This window comes from Orycteropus afer, unplaced genomic scaffold (genome assembly GCF_000298275.1).
Source record: "Orycteropus afer afer isolate SDZICR_OR568_19922 unplaced genomic scaffold, OryAfe1.0 scaffold00466, whole genome shotgun sequence".
Taxonomy (NCBI): domain Eukaryota; kingdom Metazoa; phylum Chordata; class Mammalia; order Tubulidentata; family Orycteropodidae; genus Orycteropus; species Orycteropus afer.
Genome location: NW_006922053.1, coordinates 1365308 through 1388374, shown reverse-complemented (window position 1 = coordinate 1388374; position 23067 = coordinate 1365308). Strand labels below are relative to the sequence as shown.

Genomic DNA, 23067 nt, shown 5'->3' with positions numbered 1-23067 from the left:
CTATTTGAGGGGAATGAAGCGGGAGGAGTGGGTGGCGCCGATTCCAGGCCGGCCGTGCTTGACGGGCTTGTAGGTGATGGAGAACTCGCCCAGGTAGTGGCCGATCATCTCGGGCTGTGCGGAGTGAAGAGGATCAGGGGACGGTGGGGTACAGCCTGCTGGCCCAGCTCCGCCCACCTCGGCCCAGCACTCACCTTGATCTCCACCTGGTTGAAAGTCTTGCCGTTGTACACGCCCACCATGCTGCCCACCATCTCTGGCAGGATGATCATGTCGCGCAGGTGCGTCTTCACCACCTCCGGCTTCTCCATGGGCGGTGCCTCCTTCTTGGCTTTGCGCAGCCGTTTCAACAGCGAATGCTGCTTCCGGCGCAGGCCGCGGTTCAGCCGCCGTCGCTGCCGTGCGCTGTACAGCTGCATAAGCTGCTCACTGGGTAGGGACGTGCAGACAACGGGCCTGAGTCCTATCTCCGTCCCAACGCCCAGGGACACACACCTTGTCCCACTAACATCTCTGCTCCCTATGGGGCCCCAAAACCCATTAGCGCGCCTGAGACTAGGCCCCCCGGCAGCCTGTGCACGATCCAGGTTGGGCTGCTCATGCCGCAAACACAGAGCTCCCCGGAAACAGGTCAGAGGAGCAGAGAAGGCAGCGGGGCGGCCAGAACCTAGCGCAAGACACAGGCCTGTAACAGGACCCACGCGCCCCAGCCAATGAGGAGCCTGTTCTGGCCCCTCCAGGAAGTAGTGCCCAGAACCGATCCGCTCGCACATGACAGGGAGGCGTGGCTAGGACTCCAAACTATGCACAGCCCACAGGCACCTTGGGGCTTCCCTGCTCGGGACCGCCCCGCCACCAAATCGCTCACGCAGCCCACGTGCCCAATTTGGCTCTGCTGCTTCTATGGTTGAGACAGCCTCAAAAGATGACACACAAAAACTACGTCCAATTCAAACCTCCGTGTCTGTAAATAAAACTGACCATCACACAGCCCCGCCCACTCGTTTACCGATGGCCAACGACCCCCGATACGTACGCAGAACCACCTCTAGGGTTGTTTTACTACATGGTCTGCCGACTCCTGGGTCAACATGTCACCAAGCCCGACGCCACCCCACGCCCCCTCCCACCTGGATGCTCCTGCTTGGGAAACCCCCCGCCGCGACCGCTTCCGCCCAAGGGCACCCCTTACTAGGACATGTCCAGCAGCTGGTCAAGGTCCACGCCGCGGTAGGTGAACTTGCGGAAGGTCCGCTTCTTCTTTTGTTCCACTTCCGCCTACGCGAGGGCGGGACGGGCATGAGATGGACCCCGAGACCCATCTCCCGCGGCCATGGTCACCTAAACCGGCGCGCGGCGGGGTCACGGGGGGAAGGTTCCCGCAGGAGACGTGGAGCTCCTGGTAAGAGAACACCGCCGAGACGCACGACGGCGAGCCCGCAACAGGGCCGCACGCGCGGCTACGGGGACTCGGCGGGGACACGCTGGCCCGGACAGACCTTGTTAGTCTTCGGCCGTCCTCAAACCACCCCAGGCCTATCCGCCACCCCCATATCCGAGTCCCCGGAGGTCTGGAGGAGGCCTTCACAACTGCTGGGCCTAACTTTGCCCCCAGTGCGCGGCCAGAGCCCGGATGGAGTGGGATGGGTCGAGCACAGACGCACGAACCTACAGCACTCACCATCTCGTCGGTTCTTCGGAAAGGAGCACCCACTTCTGCGCTGCGTAGTTAACGCGAGATCGCCTTACGTGCCCCGCCCCCTGGCCGTGCGGGCGCACAAGCTTCCGCTTCCTCGAGAAGGACGGTCGCCCTCTGTTGCCCGGAGGGCGAAGCACAGGCTGCGGGAGTTTCGGAAACCCAAGGAGGGGTCGCTATGAGTCGGGTCCCACTAGGCGGCATATAACAACAACAACACTGTCAGGCTGGTCTGGGTATTTGGGGTGTGTGTGAGCAAAATGCAGCCCTCTTCATGGAGTTCTAGTTGCAGTCGGGGGGGGGTGGCAGACATCGTGCACGTGGGCACGTACCGCAACACGTCATTTCAGATATCAGAGCTGAGAGGGAAATCCGGGGGCGGGGGGAGCTGTAGGAGGTGTTCCCTGATAACCTAAAACCAGCTGCCATCTAGGGTTAGGGTTAGGATCGGGTGGACTCCGACTTACAGCGACCCATGTGTGTCACAGTAGAACTGCTCCATAGTGTTTTCATAAATTTCCATGTTGTTGGCATGTGCCCTGGAGTCAGACCCTACTCATAGCTACCCCTCCTGGGGTTTCCGAGACAGTATCACTACGGAAGTAGATTGCCCCACCTTCCTTTCGTAGGTGGCTGATATTACAGAAGCAGATCACCAGGCATTTCTTCCAAGGTACCTCTGGGTGAACTCAAACCTCCGAACATTTGGGTTAGCTGCTGTTTCTCCATCGCCACCACCCAGAGACTCCCAAGAAGCACCTTGCCTTTAACAGACAAAAAATTAAGTAACGAGTGTCAGTAAACCTGCTTCCATAAAATTGAAAAGACCCAAACCCACTGCCATCAAGTTAATTCCAACTCCTAGTGACCCTACAGGACAGACAGGACTGCCCCATAGGGTTTCCAAAGCTGTCAAACTTTACAGAAGCAGACTGCCTTATCTTTCTCTCACATGGCGGCTGGTGAGTTCAAACCAAGACTTTTCAGTTAGCACTTTTAGGGACCAGGGCACCCTAGTAATAATATCAATGTATTATTGAGTTTGTACATAGATAAGTATAAAAATAACAAAACCAGGAAGGGTGTGTGTCAGACTTGTATTCTTTCACTATACTTATTCGATCTGTATGCTGAGCAAATAATCCAAGAAGTTGGAATACACAAAGAAGAACTGGCATCAGGATTGAAGGGAAGAGTCATTAACAAGCTGAGATATGCTTGTTGGCTTCTGCCAACAGAAGCAGCAGCCAAGAAACCAGATGTAATAATGCACTGGGCAAATCTGCTGCAAAAGATATCTTTAAAGTGCTGAAGAGTAAAGATGTCACTTTGAAGACTAAGGTGCACCTGACACAAGCCCTAGTATTTTCAATTGTCTCATATGCATGTGAGAGCTGGACAATGAGTAAGAAAGATCCAAGAGTCGATGCTTTTGAGTTGTGGTGCTGACAAGGAATGCTGAAAGTACCATGGGCTGCCAGAAGAACTAAGTTTGTCCTGGAAGAAGTGTAGCTGGAATGCTCCTTGGAAGTGAGTGAGACTGGCCGGACTTCGTCTCACCTACTTTGGTCATGTTGTCAGAAGAGACCATTCCCTGGAGAAGGATGTCATGCTTGGTGAGGTGGAGGGTCGGCCAAAAGGGGAAGACCCTCATAGATGGATTGACACAGTGGCTGCATTAACAGGCTCAAGAATAGCAGCGATTGTGAGGCTGGCCTGGGACCAGGCAGTATTATTTTTTTTCTGTTGTACGTGGGGTCTCTGTGAGTCGGAATCGACTCCTGACATCTCACAACAATAGCACAAAAAAAAAAAAAAAGGAATGGAGCTGAACAAGAGTAACATTTCTGAATTTAAGAACAGGGTGGTCCCCGCACATGAACTGCAACTTTGGTGTAAATCTGAAGCTATTCTCATCAGCCCCGCAGCCTGGCCAATGGACTCCAGGCCCTTGCCCTGGTTGAGGTCCAGCTACTCATGGTGCGTGCTGCTGCCCCCCACCCCGTGGACTCACTGTCTCAAACCCTGGCTTTTGGGGTGCTCCCAGGCAGCCTTGCTGAGGAAGAAGTGGAGCCAAATCACGTGGGCATGAGAGAGATTTGGGGGCTGTCCACCGGGGGGGTGAACTCAGGACACAAGCCCCTGATGGCATCCATCATGACGGGTGGGAGTCAGACCTGCCCTAGTGTTCCACCCTGGCACCCAGGCTTCAACCTTCATCCCCTCCTGGCTCCCACCCAAGCATCCCTGCTTATCCCCTGGATCCACCCACGCTGGCCCCTAAGCTCGAGGCCTGGGGCAGCTTGTGATGTGGGGTGTGCCCTCAGCCAGTGCCTGGGCACTCTAAGCCTCCACGCACCTGTCTGCACCCGGGCATGAGAGTGACGTGGCCCCAGAGGCACCCTCAAGTACCACCTAGCTTCAGGCCCACCCTGAGTGTGGCATGGGCCCCTCTGACCTTGAGCTCCAGACTCTGCCATCCCCAGGGCCCTACCACAGGGTGTCCCACTGACGCTTGTAACCACCGAGGCAGCCAGCCAGGATTATAGCCTAATCAGGCCGCCTGCTTGGGCTACACACCAGGGGCACCTCTGCAGAGCCTGCTGCCCAGCCCCACGGAGCCCATCTTTATGTAGCTCGGTTGTGATTGCCGACCTTCTCTTGGGCCCTTCAGGTTGGACCTCCATCCACTGTCCCCTAGGGGACAGGGAGCTTCAACTTCCCCTCAGCTAGGACAAGTCCAGCTGACAGTCCCCTTGGACATGTGTGCGCCTCGGCCATAGCCCACACTTGGCCTCCCTGCCCCAGCCGCCCACAGCTACTCCTAGGAGAGCCTGAGGGCTCCTGGTACCCCAAGCTCCGGCGTTCAGCCCAGAATCCAGGCTGAGAAAGAACTGACACACATGGGTTTCTAATCCAAACGCACTTCTCTTTATTCAAACTAGGGTCAGACTGGTCAGCGGGACACACACAGAGACCACGCGCCCGAAGAGGTCAGCTTCTGACAAGGCCTCATGCCACCAGGGGTCCACACAGAGCTGGGTTGGACTCGTGGGCCAGGCAGCCCGAGTAGACCCCCGGGCGCTTGCAGACACTGCCAGTCGGTTGGTCGACGAAAGGACTAAACGGAAACAGAACACTCAGTAGATTTCTTCACGCCCCCAGCGTTTCTGGAGCCATGGGTCCCACGCTCCAATGCACCCTCATGTCCGTCGTGCTGACAGAAACCCTCTTTAAATTAAAATAAGCCAGGATACAGCGTAGAAAAGGTCTCTTAAAAATCTCACAATTTGTAAATGTATATTTTTTTTCTTTCAACATAAAAGTTTACAATATACGGTAACACAAAAGGCTCAGGAAAATAATTTCAAAAAAATAAGAGAAAGAAAAAGAAACCTGAAGTTTTGAATTAAAGCTGAAGACAATTTTTTAAACCCTGTTGTTTGAACCAGTGACTTTTTTTTTATTGTGCTGATGGGTTAGAGAAAGAAATATATTTAAAAACTTCAGTCCGAACACCCACAGCCTTGCCTCCAGAAGCCTGCTGCCCGCCCCGCCCCCCTCTGTCAGGTACAGTGTGATTGTCGCGAGATCACAGGTCGGAGTCTTCGTCGCGGCTGCGCCCCACTGGCCGGCTAGCGTCGGTACGGGTGGAATCCTTGCACATTGTGGTTCTGACCTCGGCCAAAGCCACTTCCACCGGCAGGAGGGCCCCCCGATCCTGGCACCGAGGGTCCTCCATAAGAGGGGGGCTGCTGGCTGGGGTCTGAGAAACCTTGTCCGAAGCCACTCAAGTCCTGTCCGTAACCTGCTGGGAGGGGAGAGCCTGTGGGCAGCGACGGGGCACACAGCCTGTCGGACGTTCCACCACCTGCATATGGCGCCCGTCCTCTGGCCAGTGCCAGACAGGGCAAGGACGTGACCACCAAGACCCACGCTCACCTGTGCAGGGTACGAAGGTGCCAGTACCCACTGCGCCCCCTCTGTCAGGAGACAAGCCCAAAGAATTCTCAATTCCCCCACAGCCCCCCAAAACCACATGGGGGCCAGGGACAACCTGCCCCTAAACAGGAGGGAAGTGGTCCCAGACCATGGGTACCTGGGCCACTTCTCCCCTGTGGCCCAGGCTGGAATAGGTGACACACTGGGACAAATGCTTCCACAAAGTTCTCAAGCAGCATGCCCTGGGGGACTGAAGCACAGTTGCACCCCCTTAAGGGGACAGCTCATGGGCACCCCACCATTGCCCCTGGCCAGGCTTCAAACTTGGTGGCTTCACAAAACCTGTCTGCAGGCCCCCAGAGGGTGTGGCTACCCAGTGGGTCAGTGTAGGGGGTGCAAATCTGCAGGCCGAGGCCTCCCGGTTGGGCATCCAAGGCTGGGGTGGTGTCATGGAATGGGCCTGAGTCCCTGAGCAGGCGGTGGGCCAGGCAGTGTGGGCTCCCACACACGGAGTGGGCAGATGGCTCGGCTCGAGCATGAATGTCAACGAGGTGAGGGCCTGGGGCCATGGGTCTACGGCTAGGAGCCTGAACCTGGTGGCAAAGACCAGGGTGCCAGCCCTCCAGGACACCAGTGCAGGAGCGGGCACATACAGCCCAGGCTGCACGTGGCCCCACATGCCCTACTCACAGCACTGTAGGGGCCAGGTGCCCAACAGCACATGGGACACAAGGCTGTAGCCAGGGCTGTGTCCAGCCAGGCCTCAGGGCAAGGACCTGCTGGCAGGGGTCAAGCTACACCTCCTCCTACCTGGCAGAGACAACGGGCACAGCGGTGTGTGCATCCGTGTGTGTATGTGGTGTGTAGCATGGAAGCAAGCCCTGGGACGTATACATGCACATAGTATGCCCACATATGTACCATGGACCTGAGTGTGGATACATGGCTGTGTGTGCTAGAACCCAAGCTCCCACCTGCACTGACCACAGTGACGTCCTGAGCTGAGTCCTGCCTGCCATGTCCCAAGCGTATACAGGCCCTGGAGTCTGTTAACTCTACAAGCCACCCCATCCAGGCCAGGTGCCAAGGCCCCTACATGCCACATGGCACCTCAAGTCGGCATAATCCCACTCCAGCGAGCACCAGCCACCCAAGCAGATGGCACCCTGTACCCCTCCGCCTCCCACTGCACCTGAGGGAGGTGGGAGGTGCCCCCAAGAGCTCCCCACCGCCACAGCACTACACAGGGCCACGCGCCCCAAGCCTATCCCTGCACAGGCTCCAGGACACCGAGGCGATCCACACCACCACCACCAAGTCCACAGTCACATCGTCTCGGCCCCACTGTGCTTCCCTTGGCTGGAGCCACAGCCTCATACTCCCAGATCGGCTGAGTCAAGGTTCTGGAATTGGACACTTTTCTCTGACCAGCACTTTGTGCTCTGGCATTGACCAGACCCAAAAGAAAGCTCATCCCACTTCCAGTCCCACTGTGTCCTGGTCACTGGGCCCTCCTGCACAACCCGACCTGAGGCCAGCACTGCAGTTACCTTCCAGGGAGGCTGCAAGGCCATGTCCCCACCATCGGGGCAGGGCTGGCCGGGAGGACGCTGTGTGGTGGGTATGACAAGAGGCGCTGCCCGGGGACTTACCATACTGACTGTAGGGGAAGTCTGGCTGGGCCGTTGGGGGTTTGCTCATGTCCGGGGCAGCCTGAGATGGAGGTGGAGGGAAGGCCAGTGGTGCTGCCCCTGGAGTGGCTGGTGGAGGAGGGACCCCCGGGGGAGCAAACTGGTCAGGCGGCGGAGGTGGAGGCCCGTAGCCAAAGCCTGGAACAAAGAGAAAGGCCAAGGCCTGTGTGTACCCACACGAAGAGCAGGTGGCACCTGGCTGGGTGTGGTGAGCCACCCGGGACGGGAAACCCAAGGCTGAGCAGGCTCAAGAGACGTCCATGGCCTCACCGGTGTGGATGCAGCCTTAAGGAATGACCTCCAACGGGAGAAAGGAGATTCGCACACAAAAGGTCCTTAGGATGACCAGCAGAGCTGAAGCGCAGGACGCCGTGCCCACGGGGCACTGTGCAGGCGTGGTGTGAGAACACACACTCGCTGGGAAGCACTAAGCATCTACCCGAGGGCAGCACCAGTTGCATGCACTGGGAGGACAGGCAACACCTGGAGCCCCCGATGTGGCCATCGCAGGCGGGATGCGCCCAGCTTTCTAAGTGGTTCTGCTGAGCTCCCACCCAGAGCAGGGTAGGACAACATGGCCTGTCACCCGCCTGTGTCTTGGAACCCAAGTTGGGATGTGTCGTGAGCAGAAGACGCTCCGTGAGCCACAGACTTGGAACCTAAAACAGAGTGCACGGAGTGCTCCGGCCCTCATCACAGTGCCTGGCTCGGGCTGCTCCGCCCTCAGCGACAGGCAGTGTACAGCCCAGGGGCTGCTCTGCCCTCAGCCTGGCCCGAGGAGGAGGGCAAGCTTGGTGCTGGCTTCAGGGCAGCACTCCCCACGGGGGCGATGGTGGCCCCACCTCCAGACCTCCAGGCATAGCACAACACAACACAGGCAGAGTTCTGAAAGGAAGACTGAGGGTGTGTGGGCCCCTCACCAACGAGGGTGTCCACAAGGAGGCTCACATCTAGAAACATGTCCCCTCAGCACGGGCACCCCCATTCTGACAATGAACACCAGGCCCATTCACTGCTCTCCAGGCAGGGGTGCTGGCTCCAGACCCAACCTGCCATTTCATACCCAGTTGAGGCCAGAGTTTCAGTGATTGCTCTGTACACCTGGCCCACAGAGGACGGCCCACCCGAGACCCCCTCACTGCCAGAAGCTGGTGGGCCCTCACACTTACTGAACTGAGGAGGGGCGCCATAGCCCTGGGGGAAGCCCTGCGGCGGGGGGAACCCCCCGGGCGGTGTGGACACGATGTAAGAGGTGAATGGCGGGGGCGGCGGGGGTGCTCCTCTTCCCGCAGGGGGCGGTCCGTAGCCACCTGCAGGAGAGAAGGCGGGCAAGGGCAAATCCACCGTCACTGCGCCTCTGCAGGCGCTGCCAGCCAAGGGCCCTCACTCTGCCGCCCCTTCACATGAGGGTGAGGGGAGGACGCAGACACATGCCGACCACTCCACCCCCCACACCACCCTGCGCTGCCAGGGAGCTGGACAACCCGAGAGGAGGCCAGAACCCTGTGCCTCGGGTCCCACCCACAGCCTTTTCTCCAAGTGCGGACTCACCAATCGCTTGTCCTGCTGGCACCCACATTCCTAAACAGGAAACAGAACAGGAGGCGTGCTGCTGCAGGGCGTCACTCCCGTGAGGACGAGCTGAGCCCACCCGCCCCGTGAGCCCCATGAAACCTGAGCCGCAGCAGCGGAGTTTCTGCCTCGGAGCCACCTCTGTGCCCACCCTCCCCTCTACCAGCCCCGGGCTGAGTGTCCTCTGAGCATTCACCAAATGAACAAGGAGACGTGCCCTCTCAGGACACCTCAGATACATGGCAGTCAAATCAGACACCACCTGCTCCCTCAGCCCTGGTGCTTCAACATAAGCGTCCCGGATGGGCTGGTGGGGAAACCGAGAGCCGCAGAAAGGAGAGAAGGTTGGAAAGCCCCAGGTGAGCCTAGCCTATCAGGCTGGGGGCTCTAGCTCCTGGCCTGCTGGTAGAGGGAGGGTGTCTGCCTCACAGGAAGCAGCCACCACAGCTCTTTTATTCTGCAAATTCGTTTTCAGTAAAGACACCTCTGGAGAGCCACCTGGTATCCAAGGCAGATCAGAGGCACCAGCCCATGGAGTGGAGGCGGGCACAGGTCAGCAGCCTCTCCCATTTCCTGGGAAATGCCAAGGCACAAGGGGACGTCCGTGAAGCCTTCTATGGGGTGCCAGCCCGGCAGCTTCAGGAGATGACACAGGTACTCCCTGTCTTGTGACAAGAAGCCAGCCTAGTGTCCCACAGAGTTGGCTCACACTCACCGTGTAGCTCCTGACATTTTCAGCCTCGGTCTGTGAGCTCCCTAAGAAACTACAGGCCATGCAGCCAATCCAGAGACCAAGGTCTCAGATTCACCAAGCTCTGGGGTTCCAGAGATCTCTGGTGGCAGAGGGGGAAGGGAGAGCCCCCACAATCCCCTAGCTGTCACTCCAGTGTGACCCAAATGGCCCTCTGCAAAGAGAAGGGCTGCGGTCTTGAGGAACAAGGCTCACAGGACCCTTCCGGGCTGCTCGGCCTGCTGCCAAGCAGCCTGTGACCAGTCCTGACCTGGTGCAGGACGACACACATGGCCAGCACATGCCAGAGGGGCAGGATGCTCAGAACAGGCTCTGAGGAGCTTGGAGCAGGCCTGTTCCACTCTGCCAGTGCTGTGTGCACAGGGAAACACGGGGCACAGTGCTCCAGTGATGGGTATCTGAGCTGGCCCTTGGCCAATGTCAGCCTCAACACACCGGGAGTGCCTTCCTGATGCCTGCCTCAGCTCCCCAGCCAGCACAGGCCACCAGCCTTCAGCCCGCCTGCCAGCGCTGCCTGGCCCTTTCCTGCACTGCTGTGAACAGAACCAGCATTTTGTGGACGGTCTGGAGGTGTCAAGGTCTCATCGCAGACCTTCAACCCTGCCATGACCATGCTCGAGGACATGTGTCTGCCCAAACCCAGCAGGAGACCAGGAGTGAGGTGTAGCTCCACTGCCAATCTTGGCCTCCATGGAGACATGACCATGGCCATCTGACAGTGGCATCACCAGAGCTGAGGTCCCTGTCCACTGAGCTTCTGCTCATACAGCCTATCAAAATGTTTATCACCAATTTTAGTCATAGAACGTGACAAATGTAACTGCCAATTCCTTAAGTGTAGTATTCCTTAGATTACGTGAATACCAATGAGATTGTTTTGTAAAAGCTTCACAATGAATTACAACACGATAAATTAGTTCCAACTTCATCAGTCACCGATGGCAGCCGCTTGTTTCTCCTTCCCTTTAATTACTACTTCATTCCCAGCAAAGTTATGAACATATAGGTGCATGAAGACTAACGACCACAATATTGTAGTTAAAATACCAGAAAACTTGCAAAAATCAGTGACCACAAGACACTGGCAGCAACGCAAACCACAGCGCACACTTGTGTCAGATGACAGCCCGTGATGTGAGCGTCACTGGAACTGGTGAGCGAGCTCTGACTGGGGCCTAAGAGAAGGTTCAAGGAGCAGCACTGGAGGCACTCATCCCTGTCAGCTGGGCTTACCAGGAAGGGTTTGGTGTTCTAACTAACTACAGAGATGTTTACGTCTGCTGAAACACTGCCCAAAGTTCTAGACAGTCTATTTTGGGGTCACCCTAGACACTGTCACCTGGGGTGGTCCATACCCCTCGCCTACCTAGGGGCTCCCTGGTGGGCCTATTGGGCCCTCTGCCGGGACTAGAGGGCTGTGAGCTCAGCACAGGGCTAGCTCCTGGGGCAATGACTGCGTGGACAGGGGCCAGGCCAAACCCGCCAGCCCTGGGGGCTGGGAAGAGCTGGGACACTCTGCCCTGGGGACGAGGCACAGAGGCCAAAGCACTGTGTCTCACTGCCCAAATAGAACTGAGGCCACACGCCCCACCAGGCCCAGTATTCCTGCCAGCTCTCTCTGCCTGTCAGCTGGTGGCAGGCTCCCTCCCTCCAACACACAGCTTTACCTTGTGGGCCATATCCTTGCTGCCACGTGGGTGGGGGCTGGCCGGCCCAGCCGTTGGCGGCACTAGGCACGATCCTGCCGCCCCACTGGCTGGCCCCCGGCTGGCCTGGCGTCTGGCTCTTGCTGTCACGAGGCTCTGCCCGCTTCACTTCCACCTAGACAAACCGAGCTGGGGTTTAGGAAGCAGCCGCTAGCCCCAGACCCCTTCCCGTCAGACAGCCCGCAAAGAACTTATGACTACACTTAGCACCTTATGACTTAAGACTAAAGACTTAACTATAAATCTTACTTAGGCCAGTAGCTTTCTCTTTTCTCTTAAAAAAAATTTTTTTTTGTTTTTTAAAAAAAAATGTTTCTCAGGTACAACAGGTGTAACAGGAGGCCACCGCAGCCCTGCTCCAAGGCAAGGGCCCGGTGCCAGGCCCCTGAGGAGAGGGCCATGACCACAGGGCCGTCAGCGCGGCTGCGCCCTCCACGAGCCAAGGGGTCGCATCTTCCCCACCACCTCAGCCTCCCCTGACTCCGGCCACAGGAGCCAGGCCCTGGGCTGGGGCACTGCAGGGACGCTAAGGGCCCCTGAGCCTACCCGCTGCCTGTGATTTCAGCCCATACCTGAGAAACACAGTTGGTTGTTTTACTTAAGGTTTTTATTTAAAATGTCTAATGGAAGATAAAGACTTACCTTCCCCAGGCTAACGCTTAAAGAATCTTAATTAACTCAAAACAATGTCAGAGGGAATGGATGTGATAAGAATCTTACGTTACATCTAACAAAAAAAGTAAACAAACATGCAATAAAATGGACATTGGAATCAGTAAGCGATCTTCATACTGTGTTCGTGGCAGCCCAGCCCCTCTGCCCAGGTGAGGCCCCAGCACCTGAGGGGCGGGGCGGCGGGCCCCGGACGCCTGGCCTGCTGATAGTGGGGGCTGAGGCCACAGGCGTCCTGGGAAAATGGGGATGGACTCCCAGCAGCACAAGCCAGCCCTGCTGGAGGGTGGCCGCAGTGTGGGTGTGTCCTGGGCTGCCTGGCTCTTATGACTCATTGTAATGGGAATGAGGAGGAAGATGCCACGAGCCACCGTGGAAGCATCTTTGGGGTTCCGGCAGCAGCTGTTCATTAGTACACAGGACTCTCAGCTCTGCCTAAAAGCCTTTCTGGTGGACAGCAAAAAGGAAGCAGCCTCTGAGGCCAAGGGAGTGATGGGAACAACGCCCCCCAGCAGAGGACTGGTGGCAGGACCAAGGGTGCAAATGAGCGTGTTTCCACACAGGCTCTTCATGGGAGTCAGGGCCTCATACGGCAGAGCCATGCCTGGCACCTCAAGCATCTCGCTGCCTTCCTCCCTGCAATTTTAATCATCAACAGGGGCTCTGAGCACACAGACAGCAGACAACCCCCCCTTTAACCGGGGTGTCACCTTGCCCACAGACCAGGGATGGCCAAGTGGGTGGGGCATGGGGCTGAACTTGGAGCAGGCCCCACCTGGAGAGGGAACCCCCGTCCTGGCTTGGTGTGCAGTACTGAACAGAGCAGGGCATCGCTGCTCCCCACAAATCCAGGGCACCATGGGGAGGATCCCAGATGTGGGGACAGGTCTGTGCTCTCAGTGCTAGTCCCACTCTAAGTGTCCTCGGCCATGTCACGGTACCTGGACATCCGAGCGTAGCGTCCTTTGCCCTTGGGTTCAGAGTGGGCGTGGCCTGGCCACCTGCACACTTAACTGTGCCAGGAGCACCACTGAGGCAGGGCAAGAGCTTGCCGGCCAGCTGCACTTAGGGTTCAGTGGGCTCCGTAAGACGGCAACCACGCTGGGTATGAAAAGAACCAGGCAGGCTCTGGGCTGTCCCTAAAGCTGCGATGCAGTGAGGAGAACGAGGGGCCTGGGACTATGGCTACAATACTGCCCTCGATAGTTAACTGACAGGAACAGCAATGATCTTGTCAGGAGTGACAGCGACAGACTGGGGCAGAAGGCTGAGCGGGCCGAGGAAGGGGAGGCTAGTCTGCAGTCTCAGGAGCCAGCTCAGCCTACCACCGGTCCTGCGGGCACAGACCTAGCTTCAAAAGCCCCAGCACCAACTCTGCCAACACGGGGCCCCGAGCAGCGGGCGGCTGTGAACACCACTCGCTGGGGCGTCTCCATCTCCGAGCTTTAGAGGCCTGGGAAGGATGACCGTTTTTGGGATTCTGTTCCTACATGTGCCTAAACCCCAGCTCACCAGGGACAAAGTGGGAAAAAGGGGCAGCCCTGACTCCCTCCCCAGCTCACCTCCATGGCAGCAACACAGTATGAAGATAACACAACCCGGGGTCACTTAACTGCACGGTGGTTAAATCTAGAGAGCAGGTGGTTGGACCGGAGTTTCACAGTAAGTGACCCGATTTCAAAGCACCAATCCTTCATGATGTTTATGTTTCACTCGATTTGACGCAGGACCTCGGTTCTCCAAGGTCCTCTGCTCGTCCCGCCTTCAGGCCAGGACTGGACAATTGCATGAGACAGACATCTGAAGGAGTGGTAAGTGCAACCAAGCCTGAGGCAACGCCGTGGTCCCCCTGGGCCAGCCTGCCTGGGCCACGTGCCCTTACCCTGGGAGTCCCGTCCACCTGTCTTGGGGCAGCCTCCCCCCAACCCAAAGCATAGCAGCTCCTGGCCCACCCTGTAGGCAAGGCGGCCCCCCATCTTGGGTCCCATTAGCTACCACTTCCTGAAGCCAAGGGCTCTGTAGACTGCTGGCCCGGTTTTCTGAGAAGGGTCATGTTTACCAGGGAAACCCCTAGGTTGCCTGAGACTTGGTTTGGTCTTAAGGTAAAATAAAACTACAACTACACACTTTTTTGCCCATGATGTCGTGAAAATGCATGTTGACAGCCTGGTCCACTGATTGTTCGTCCTCGAAAGTAATAAATCCAAAACCTAGCCAACGACGAAGAGTGAATCAAGGTAGCAGGGTGTTGTGACACAAAACAGGATGATGAACAGTATTAGGGACGGACCGAAGGATTGGCCGGGTTTCAGCTGAGCACCATGTGTGGGGGCAGGTGGCCCTGTGATGAGGCCTGGGCAGCGGCCACCAGAACTACCACTTCAGCCCAAACAGAGCACACAGCAAACCGAGGTGTGACTGCGGCCCGTGGATGGATGGAGACGGCTGCCTCCAAGCAATGGCGGCCCTGGTGACCGAGGCCGTGGGAGGTTCTGCCCTGGACACCTGGGGGTCCATGAGTGAACTCAGGCTCTGTGTCAAGACCAATCGGGGACAAAGGTCGTGTGTTTTGGACAGTAGCAACCAAGACAGTAAAGCAGTGCGGGCCAGGCTCCTGCACGCCCTCACCTGTCAGCGGGGGTGAACAAGGTGCGTCAACAGAAGAGGCTGCTGCCAGAACGTTCTGGCTTGAGCCCGGTGAGTTCACCTGTGGGAACACCTGCCTACGGGCGAGCCCAGCCAGGTGCGGGCGTCGTGCATGTCTCCGTCTCGCTGAAACCCAGGTCCTCCCCTTCGGCTTGCAATTTGCTTTGCAGCTAGTGCTGACAGCAGCCAGATCTCGTTCTAAAGCGTCAACAGCACAGTGTCTACAACAGCTAGTGCCTCACTGAGCTTATCCAACGCCGCTGGGTAAGCCCACGGGGTCCTACACAGGAGCTATACATCCGTATATATAGGTATGTATGTATATATATATATATATATATAGATATGTAAATATATAAATATAGATCAATAATTAAGTAAATAAAATACACAAAGATACAGGCCAAAATGGATTCCAGCAGGTCAAATTCTGCTGTCAGCAGCAAGAGCAAGAGGCATCATGTCATCAAAAAAGAAAAATTTTAAAGGAAAAACAATTTAGTGTCTCCCAAACACGAGAAGGTGGCAGTATAAACGAAGTTTGGTTGGTCTGGCTGAGTGTGACCCCAGCAACGGGGCAGTTTGTCCTCAGGGGCTACTTAGTGGAGGGCACTGGATTCCCGGGTAGCCTGTGAACACCCCTCCTCCCTGGGCGCGGGGAGGGCGATGGGCTCCCACCACCCAGATAGCGGACAGTGGCTGAAGCCCGCAGAAGAGCAGAGGATGGATGCGGAAGGCTCTGGCAGAGCAGCGTTTGTGGAGTGGCCGTGGGGGGCAGAGGGCAACGTGAAGCGTCGAGCTCACAGCTGAGCTCACGGCAGCACCAGGGGCCAGGAGGGAGGGAAGCAGGAAGAGCAAGCTCACTGGCGTGGCTGGGGCACAGCACGCGGTTTGGGGGCCACGGAGGCTGGGGGCACTGGGCAGGAAGAGCCCCTGACGGGCACCCTCCGGCAGATCAAGATGGGCTGCATGGGACAAGTATGCACAGAGCAGAGGACAAGAGCTGGGAGGAGAGGCAGCACGGAGACCCAGGGTGACAAAGATGGCCGGTGAAGCACACCGGGACTTGGGGCCTTGGTGTCCCCAACATGCACATGTGGCCACACAGACACACACATGGACATCTACAGATGACATGGAACACAACCAAGGCTGAAGCGTGAGGAAGGCAGTGCTCACGGAGATGCGGCTAGACACACGGACACGCAGGGAACAGAGCCGCAAGGCGGCCGGGCAGTGGGCAGAGAGGTGCGCGGTGAGAAAGACAAGTCAGGGTGGCCGGGCACCCAGAGAAGGGCCAGTTCTGCAGGAAGCAGGGACGCTGAGACACAGAGACACACATACAGAAGAATCCTGTGAGAACCACATCCCTGGTCTGAAACCCCAAGATGGTTACAGGAGACGAGGAGCAAAGGAGAAGGGAAGAGAGGTTTTGCTAAGAGGCAGAAAGGGTCAAGAATACAGGAAGGTCATCTCCGGGACCCCCCACACCTTGTGCTCGCTCCGAGGGAGACCCCCAGAAGCCTGAGGGTGAGGACGGTGTGAGTGTGCCAGCCAGGGCTGGGGCCCGACCACTGGGGCTGCCTCTCGGCTGGCTGCTCCAGCCCCAGCTGCAGTGGGGAGGGGCCGCGCGCGCACACAAGGGGTTCCACAAAGTCAGAGGCGAGACTTGCAACAAAACATAGGTGGATGATGCAACAACACATTCCAAAATGTAACATTTGCTCAAACTGCAGGGGGTCTGAAACCACAGGCTCACGTGGTTCCGGTTCCTCTAACCCGACCACAGAGCCAGAGGCGCGGAGTCCAGGGTTAAGGAGGCCCCTGGCGCGGAATGTCTAGGGAGTGCGTCTGTCAAGAAGGGGACGTCACCACCGAGGAGCGGAAGAGAAAACACACTGAAACTTCGTTTACACCCCACTGGAGCAGAGCCCGCGCCCTCCTGACTGCGGAACTGGCCTGTACCTGTGTGATAACATTTAGCACCTGGAGAAGAGAAATCTGGAGAGACCGTTAATCACAAACAGTGCAAAGAGAAAGAGACAACTTACTTAACATTACTGTACTTTACCATGAGACACTTAAATATGTCGCTAAGCACATACGTACGTCTAAATTAAAATTAAGACTAAGACTTAACGGCTTAATCGACATGGAGTGGGGAGGGCGTTACTTAATCAGGAGGGAGAGGTGGGATGGAAGTTCAAATGGCAAACTATTCTCCAGCATGGCGAAGCATGCTGCGGCCGCGGTGCCTGGCACGGCGGGGCGAGGAGCTGCCTCGGAGCCACCAGCCACCGTGCGCGGACAGGGGGCACAAGCAACATGGGGCTGCTGCAGGCAGACCCCCACCTGGCGGCTCTGTGCACAGAGCTGCTGACGCACCAAAACCAGAAGGGCGGGACGGGCAGCAGCGGCAGCCGCAAAAAGGGCCTGGCACTGGACGTCACTTAGCACCACGTCCACGGGGACAAGGAGACGTGACTCCACCTTCCTCCTGCCTAGCCCACTGATGCCAGGGGCCCAAAAGAAGAAAAGGAAAGAAAACAGGAATGTGTGGGGTTCAAGCAGGGGCAGGGATGCACCTGCCAGCAGGAGGTGGACGTCGGCTGCACTGGTGCTGACAGAGAACGAGGGGCCGCCCGAGGCAAGGAAGGCAACTATGGGCAATCTACAGTCTATGCCGTGATCAGAGTCACATCGAGCTGTGAAACTGCCAAAAGGAGCTACAGAGGGGCCGTGGCAGCCCAGCTTGGGGAGCGACTGGACGGCAGTGGGCGCACGAGGGCGTGTGATGCGCGTCCGGGTGAGATAGTTTGCCATCTGAGGTGGGGGGAAGCTCAGGACAAACGAGGTCTGCCTTTACCTCGCGGCCTCTGTTTCTCAGCGTCGTAGATCATCACCACCTCTGTGACCTGCAACAGAAAGGGTATGTCAGAGGGCACAGCCACTGCGGAATGGCTCGAGGAGCGGGGGCAGGGGCAGCTGGCCTGCAGGCACACCTCTGGGCACAGGAGCACACCTTGGCCGCAAGCCGCCTGCACCTCCAGCAGCAGAGCCTGGGCTGAGCTTGGAGCATCCTGGCTGGGGGTGGAGCAGGAGCTCCAGTAGTCACAAAGAGAGAGCAGGAGGAGGGTCACCAGGGCCCAGCCCACTGCCTAATACAGGTGGAGGCCGACCCAATGGTCCCAGCCACCTGTCCTGGGTGAGACCCCACAGGCTGTCTTCCTCACTCACCAATGAGGGATGACCAAGATTGTCAGAGTGGAGCCAGCACTGTGGGGCTACACCACAGGAGCGCTCCACCCTAAAGGCAGGAGTAGCCTGGGTGTCCCACCCACAGTGCTCTCAATGCTCCCATCACAGTTCCTGGTACACAGCACCCAACCCACATGCCCCAAGCTGTGCCTCACCGGACAATAAGGGGAGCCCTATGGTGAGGCCCATAGCCCAGGTGCCCCTGCTCTCACAGCATCAGGAATGCAGTAACCTACCCCGATTAGAAACGGCCCCCTGGCTCCCCTGCTATGTCCCCAGAGGGCAAGTGTGTAACAGAGCTGTCCACCAGACACATCCACATGGACACCAATTCTGCCCCCTTCACATGCCCTGCCCCTACCAACGCCAGAAAACGAACCACGGGAGGGTGGTCTGGTCACTGAGCAATCATGAAGCAGGATGCAGGGGAACATGTCTCATGGGAGGCCCAGGCAGCACAAGGCAGCCTGAGAGGCCCCTGTGCACAGCGCACAGGATCCACACTGCTCCTGACAGGCGCCGGGCAAGGTGAGGCCCATGCCCTCCTCCCTGCTAACCCTGGCCAGGCCCCTCTGCTGCAGGGAAGGCCCAGAATGGCCCCAGGATCCCAGCCTCAGAGGCCTGGCTGGCTCCCCGGTCAAGCCAAACCCTGTTTACCCATGGGGTTACAATTGAGCAGAGGACCCCCCAGGGGTATGACTTAGGCGTAGAGGGAGGAAGCTACATTTCTGGTCTTTTCTTTGGCGGGGGGAGGGGGACAGACAGCAGAGAACTACACAAGGCTCAAAGCCCCTCTCCCAGACATCTCCACACTGTACCCCGAGAGGGCCAAGAATAAGCAGATAAACGTCCATATGTGTGTGTGCGCGTGCATGTGTGGGTGTATACTAGGGTGCGGGGTGTTTGTGGGTGCATGCGTGCATGTGGGTGTGTGAGGGTGTGGGGCACCTGTGGGTGTGCGTGTGTGCATGTGCATGTGAGTGAGCATGTGGGTGTGTGTGAGGGTGTGGGGCACCTGTGGGTGTGCGTGCATGCGTGTGTCGGTGAGCATGAGGGTGTGGGGTCCTTGTGGATATGCATGCATGTGGGTGAGCACGTGGGTGTGTACAAGGGTGTGGGGCGTCGGTGGGTGCGTGCGTGCATGCGTGTGTCGGTGAGCATGTGGGTGTGTGTGAGGGTGTGGGGCGCCCGTGGGCGCGTGTGTGCATGTGCATGCGTGAGTGGGCTGACTGACAGGGAAGAATTCTCAGGGCCACCAGTATTGCCGGCACAGGAGTGCACTCACCACTCCGAATTTCTTGAAGTACTCCCTGAGCTCTGTCTCACCACAGTTGTGAGGAATTCCACCGACAAATATTTTATTGGATTTACTGTTATCGCTTCTGGGTCCTTTCTGCTGTATGAAAAAGGAGAAGGTGTTAGTCCGTTCAGGGACCTCAAAACATCATGTGGGTTGTCGTGACGCACCCTTCCCGCTGGTTTCAATGGTCAGTTAGAAGTGCCAACGTTTCCTCTGCTCCCACACCCCAGGCAGCCTCAGCACCCAGAGTGATCAGCAGTCGCTGGAGACACAGGCGCTCTTCTCCCCAGAGACCTGAGTGTCGCGATCTCGCAGATTCATCCACACCTGACCTGCCATCTGACTGGCCCCAGCCCGAGGACACAAAAGCCCTTCAACGTAAAGCTAGGCTTGGGAAGGTGGGAAAGGAGGTGGCACCACAGAGACAGCAATAGGAGACCTCAGGAAGCTCCAGCAGCCAAGCTCCCTCTGACCTCCCCTGACCCCAATACCTCGGCTCTCACAAGGAGACCTCACTCTGCCCAGGCCCCACTCACGGGGCTGGGAGGGGAGCCGAAGCCAAGGGCAGCCAACCCTCTGCTCTTCCTTCTGGCCTCTCACTCCCAACCACCCCCTTCCTTTCTACCCTAGGACGTTGGTCCTAAGTGTCCCCACTACCCTGGTACAGGTATACAAGAGTGCTCTCATCTCAGCTGTGGCACTGGTCCACAGGTCTTCACAGTTAATGGTTAGCAAGCTGAGAAAGCGGTTTGATTTATCACTAAAACTTACCAGTCTGCCGTAGGCCTACTGTATCTTAAGGCAGCTACTAAATGAAACTAAAGAGATTATCACGCCCAGAGGGCCTGGAGTCTTGGCTGGACCCTAGTTTAAAAAGAGCAGCTACAGGAGACAGCTGGGCAATGGTAGGAGCCACGGCACAGGTGGGCCAAAGGGCAGCAGATGCCCTGTAGATAGGTGTGGGGTGACGAGGACATGGGGCCTGTGAGGGAAGACATGACCTAAGTGCTTGGAGCTGTGCACGGATCCACTGGACAAACTGGCAGTGGGGGAGCCGGCACGGGCAGCAGGAGCTCTCCAGCTATCCCGGGCAGGGCAGTGCTTGGGAATGGGACCAACCCCTGGTTGGAGAACCACAGGCCACGACCCAGCTGGGCTAGGTAGCCCACACTGGAGCACAGGTAACAGAGGACTTGGAACGTCCACTGAGGGTCCACTGTGGTTTCACATAGGAGCTGTTGCCCCTCGTCGGAGGCTGGCACTGGCCAAGGCCACTGGGCCTGACAGAAGAGGATGGACGGATGTTGCAGCTGTCAAAGGGGGAGATGCCACAGTAGCCTAACCCACAGATCTCAGTGCAAGTCAGCAAAGGACAAAAGGAGGCTGAGCTGCTGAGTGTAGGGCAGTCAAAAGCAGACTGCTGCAAACTCTCTTGGCTAGAAGACACATGGAGTGTTAGGTAAACCTGAGCAATCCCCCACTATTCAAATGCCAAGAAGATGCCTCCAGTCACTTGCAATCACAACCAACAAAGAGCCAGCTCAGAGCCTTCCCCTCCCAGAGCCCGGACTCTTACCCAGCCTTCCTTGGGCCGCGTCCTTTCTGGCTGCATCCCTCGGGGTGTGCATGGCTTTGGGTCGATCTGTGGGAAGTTCCAACCAGGCATGAGTCAAGAGCTCTTTGCTCTCAGACAAAAGGTGTTAGTGAAGAAGCCAGAAGCACCATTGTGAACATGCGCCCCCCAGCCTGATCCCCTGCCACGCCAAGCCAAGCCCCACCCATGTCCGTTGACGTGGAGCCTGCACGAAGAAAGCCAAAGGAACAGGCAACGGAAAGGAGACAAAGAGCGCCCGAGAAGGGGACTTACGTTCCGGCCGTCCAGGGTGTGTGGTCTGCTGGCCAGCACTGTCCCCACACAGTTTGGGTCTTTAAATTTGACAAACCCAAAACCTCGAGACTGGTTGGTGGTTTTATCTTTCATAATAACACAGTCTACAACTTCTCCATATTGGGAAAAGTAGCTGCGTAGTGTCTCTGCTCAGAGAGTGGGGAGAAAAAACACAAACACACAGGACCGGAGGAATAAGCAGGAGTCTCGCGGGGGCGTGCATACACTCACATGCGTTCTCTTGCTCCTCACTTATCAGCCTTACCAGAACAGTTGGGAAGTAGCCACTTTTAACTGGCACCCCAGTAGTTCAATGGGGGGTGAAAGTAAAGGAAGGGTGGAGGCAAGTCGTGTTTACATCCATCAGAAAAGTCTAGTTTCAGGAAGTTACCATGACAACATGACAGCCTCCCCCTCCTTGGTTCTAACCCCACCACTGTCCGGCAGAAGCAGAGCCCGCAAGGGCAGTGGTGGCCCTGCGCCTCCAGGCCCCCTGCCTCCAGACCTGCCTGGCTCAGGGCCAGAAGCTGCTGGCTAAGCTTCCTGGAACGAAATGTGCAGCATCAAGAGCAAGTCCAATAATCCCAGAGCCAACGAGATGGCTGCTTTCTGCCCCACCGGGTCCCAATTCAACACTCCCAAATGAAGACCAAGTCCCAGGGACTCAAATACTGGTAGCAAGAGACTAGTTCACACAAGAAACAAGGCCCGCTAGGCTCCCATCTATACCGCTGCACCCACCTTGGGTCGTGCTCCAGTCCAGTCCGCCCACGAAGAGCTTCCTGCAACACAAACACGCACTACAGTCAGCTGCTCCTTGGCCCAGAGACCACAGTGGGGCACAGGGCTGCATGCAGACAGAAGGGATGGGCTGGCACCATGGGGACACAGGCACGGCAATGTGCGGGAGGAAGCCACAAGCACCAGGATTATGCTTACAGACGGACACTAGACTGGGGAAGCAAGCCCTGGCAACCGGCCGGGTGACGGCCCTCGGCCAAGACCAATGTGGAGGGGCTTCCCTCGACTTTCACACATGCCTCTTAATCCAGAAAAAGAATTTGGATGTTTAGATTTGAAAGACTCTGCAGCACAGGAGGCTCACACACTACAGGGGCACGCGGGCATGCACACACATGCACGCACACTTGGAACGCAGAGGCCAGCTCACAAAGACCCTCTGCACTATAGCTGGAGGGGTCGGAGACTAGAGCCTGCAGCCAGTGGGTCACCCCCAAAGTCCAGGCGCAGAACTAGAGCCCCGCCCCTGGCCCTACAGCCTGGAAGACCTGAACGATCTAGCACACAGGCATCTTACACCTCGAGGTGGTCGAGAACCCACACGCACATCCTGGCTATCTACAGAGCCTTTGACAAAAGGCTGGGATGGGATCCACCTTGGGAAGGGGCCTCAGGACAAGCCCCAAACCAATGAGGTAAAGTCAGGCACAGAGTGCCGGTGATGGTCTCCTGCTGTACGATGCCTGCTGCAACCGCCTCAGGCCGCTGCCCACCACCCTGGCCCCCCTGCACTCAGCTGTCCAGTCCCCACAGTCCCACACGACTACTTAGTCCTGCCCACTGGTGCGACACTCAGGTGCACGCAAGCCTCCCAAAGCCCAGGTGGTGGGAATGACAGATGAGGAAAGCTGGTCAGAGGGCGGAGCTACCAGCACCCTTCTCACCTGTCACCCCCTTTCCAGGAGGAAAGGGACACAAGCAACAAGGTCACATGGCTCTGGCCCACCAGGATCTCAGCTGAGCCAGACCCAGGTTCCAAGTGACCAGGCCTTTATAGGCAGAGTATGGAGCCATAGGGCCAGGGGCCTGACATATGAGAAGAATCGTGTCCCTTACCCAGCACCCCATGTTGCAGCTCCCACCCCACACTCAGCCTGGCAAACACAAGGCCCTGGCAGAAATAGTTACTGCCCCCTTCAGCAAT

General features: G+C 57.4%; 2 protein-coding genes across 2 annotated transcripts; both read right to left on the bottom strand.

Moving 5' to 3' along the window:
* RPS15 (ribosomal protein S15) lies at window positions 1-1684 on the bottom strand. Its single transcript, XM_007954602.2, has 4 exons — window positions 1367-1684; window positions 1193-1278; window positions 195-429; window positions 1-114 (listed from the first exon to the last, which is right to left on the bottom strand). The coding sequence occupies exons 1-4, from the start codon at window positions 1682-1684 to the stop codon at window positions 1-3; spliced, it is 753 nt and encodes a 250-aa protein (XP_007952793.1).
* Window positions 1685-5331: 3647 nt separating this feature from the next.
* On the bottom strand, window positions 5332-21897 carry DAZAP1 (DAZ associated protein 1). Its single transcript, XM_007954563.2, has 11 exons — window positions 21864-21897; window positions 21102-21268; window positions 20811-20876; window positions 19220-19330; window positions 17543-17591; window positions 14158-14240; window positions 11320-11473; window positions 8881-8910; window positions 8499-8639; window positions 7291-7467; window positions 5332-5507 (listed from the first exon to the last, which is right to left on the bottom strand). The coding sequence occupies exons 2-11, from the start codon at window positions 21213-21215 to the stop codon at window positions 5332-5334; spliced, it is 1101 nt and encodes a 366-aa protein (XP_007952754.1). The 5' UTR covers window positions 21216-21268; window positions 21864-21897.
* Between the last annotated feature and the right edge of the window lie 1170 nt (window positions 21898-23067).

Bases quoted from the DNA above. Each gene is read 5' to 3' on its own strand.
- RPS15 (XM_007954602.2), bottom strand. From the start codon at position 1,684: ATGGTGAGTGCTGTAGGTTCGTGCGTCTGTGCTCGACCCATCCCACTC. The intron at 430-1,192 runs GTAAGGGGTGCC...GTCCCTACCCAG, and splicing joins CAGCTGCTGGACATGTCCTA to TGAGCAGCTTATGCAGCTGT. The intron at 115-194 runs GTGAGTGCTGGG...CACTCCGCACAG, and splicing joins TCAACCAGGTGGAGATCAAG to CCCGAGATGATCGGCCACTA.
- DAZAP1 (XM_007954563.2), bottom strand. From the start codon at position 21,215: ATGAAAGATAAAACCACCAACCAGTCTCGAGGTTTTGGGTTTGTCAAA. The intron at 8,640-8,880 runs GTGAGTCCGCAC...TCTCTCCTGCAG, and splicing joins GCCAGCAGGACAAGCGATTG to GTGGCTACGGACCGCCCCCT. The intron at 7,468-8,498 runs GTAAGTGTGAGG...TCTTTGTTCCAG, and splicing joins TGGCGCCCCTCCTCAGTTCA to GCTTTGGCTACGGGCCTCCA.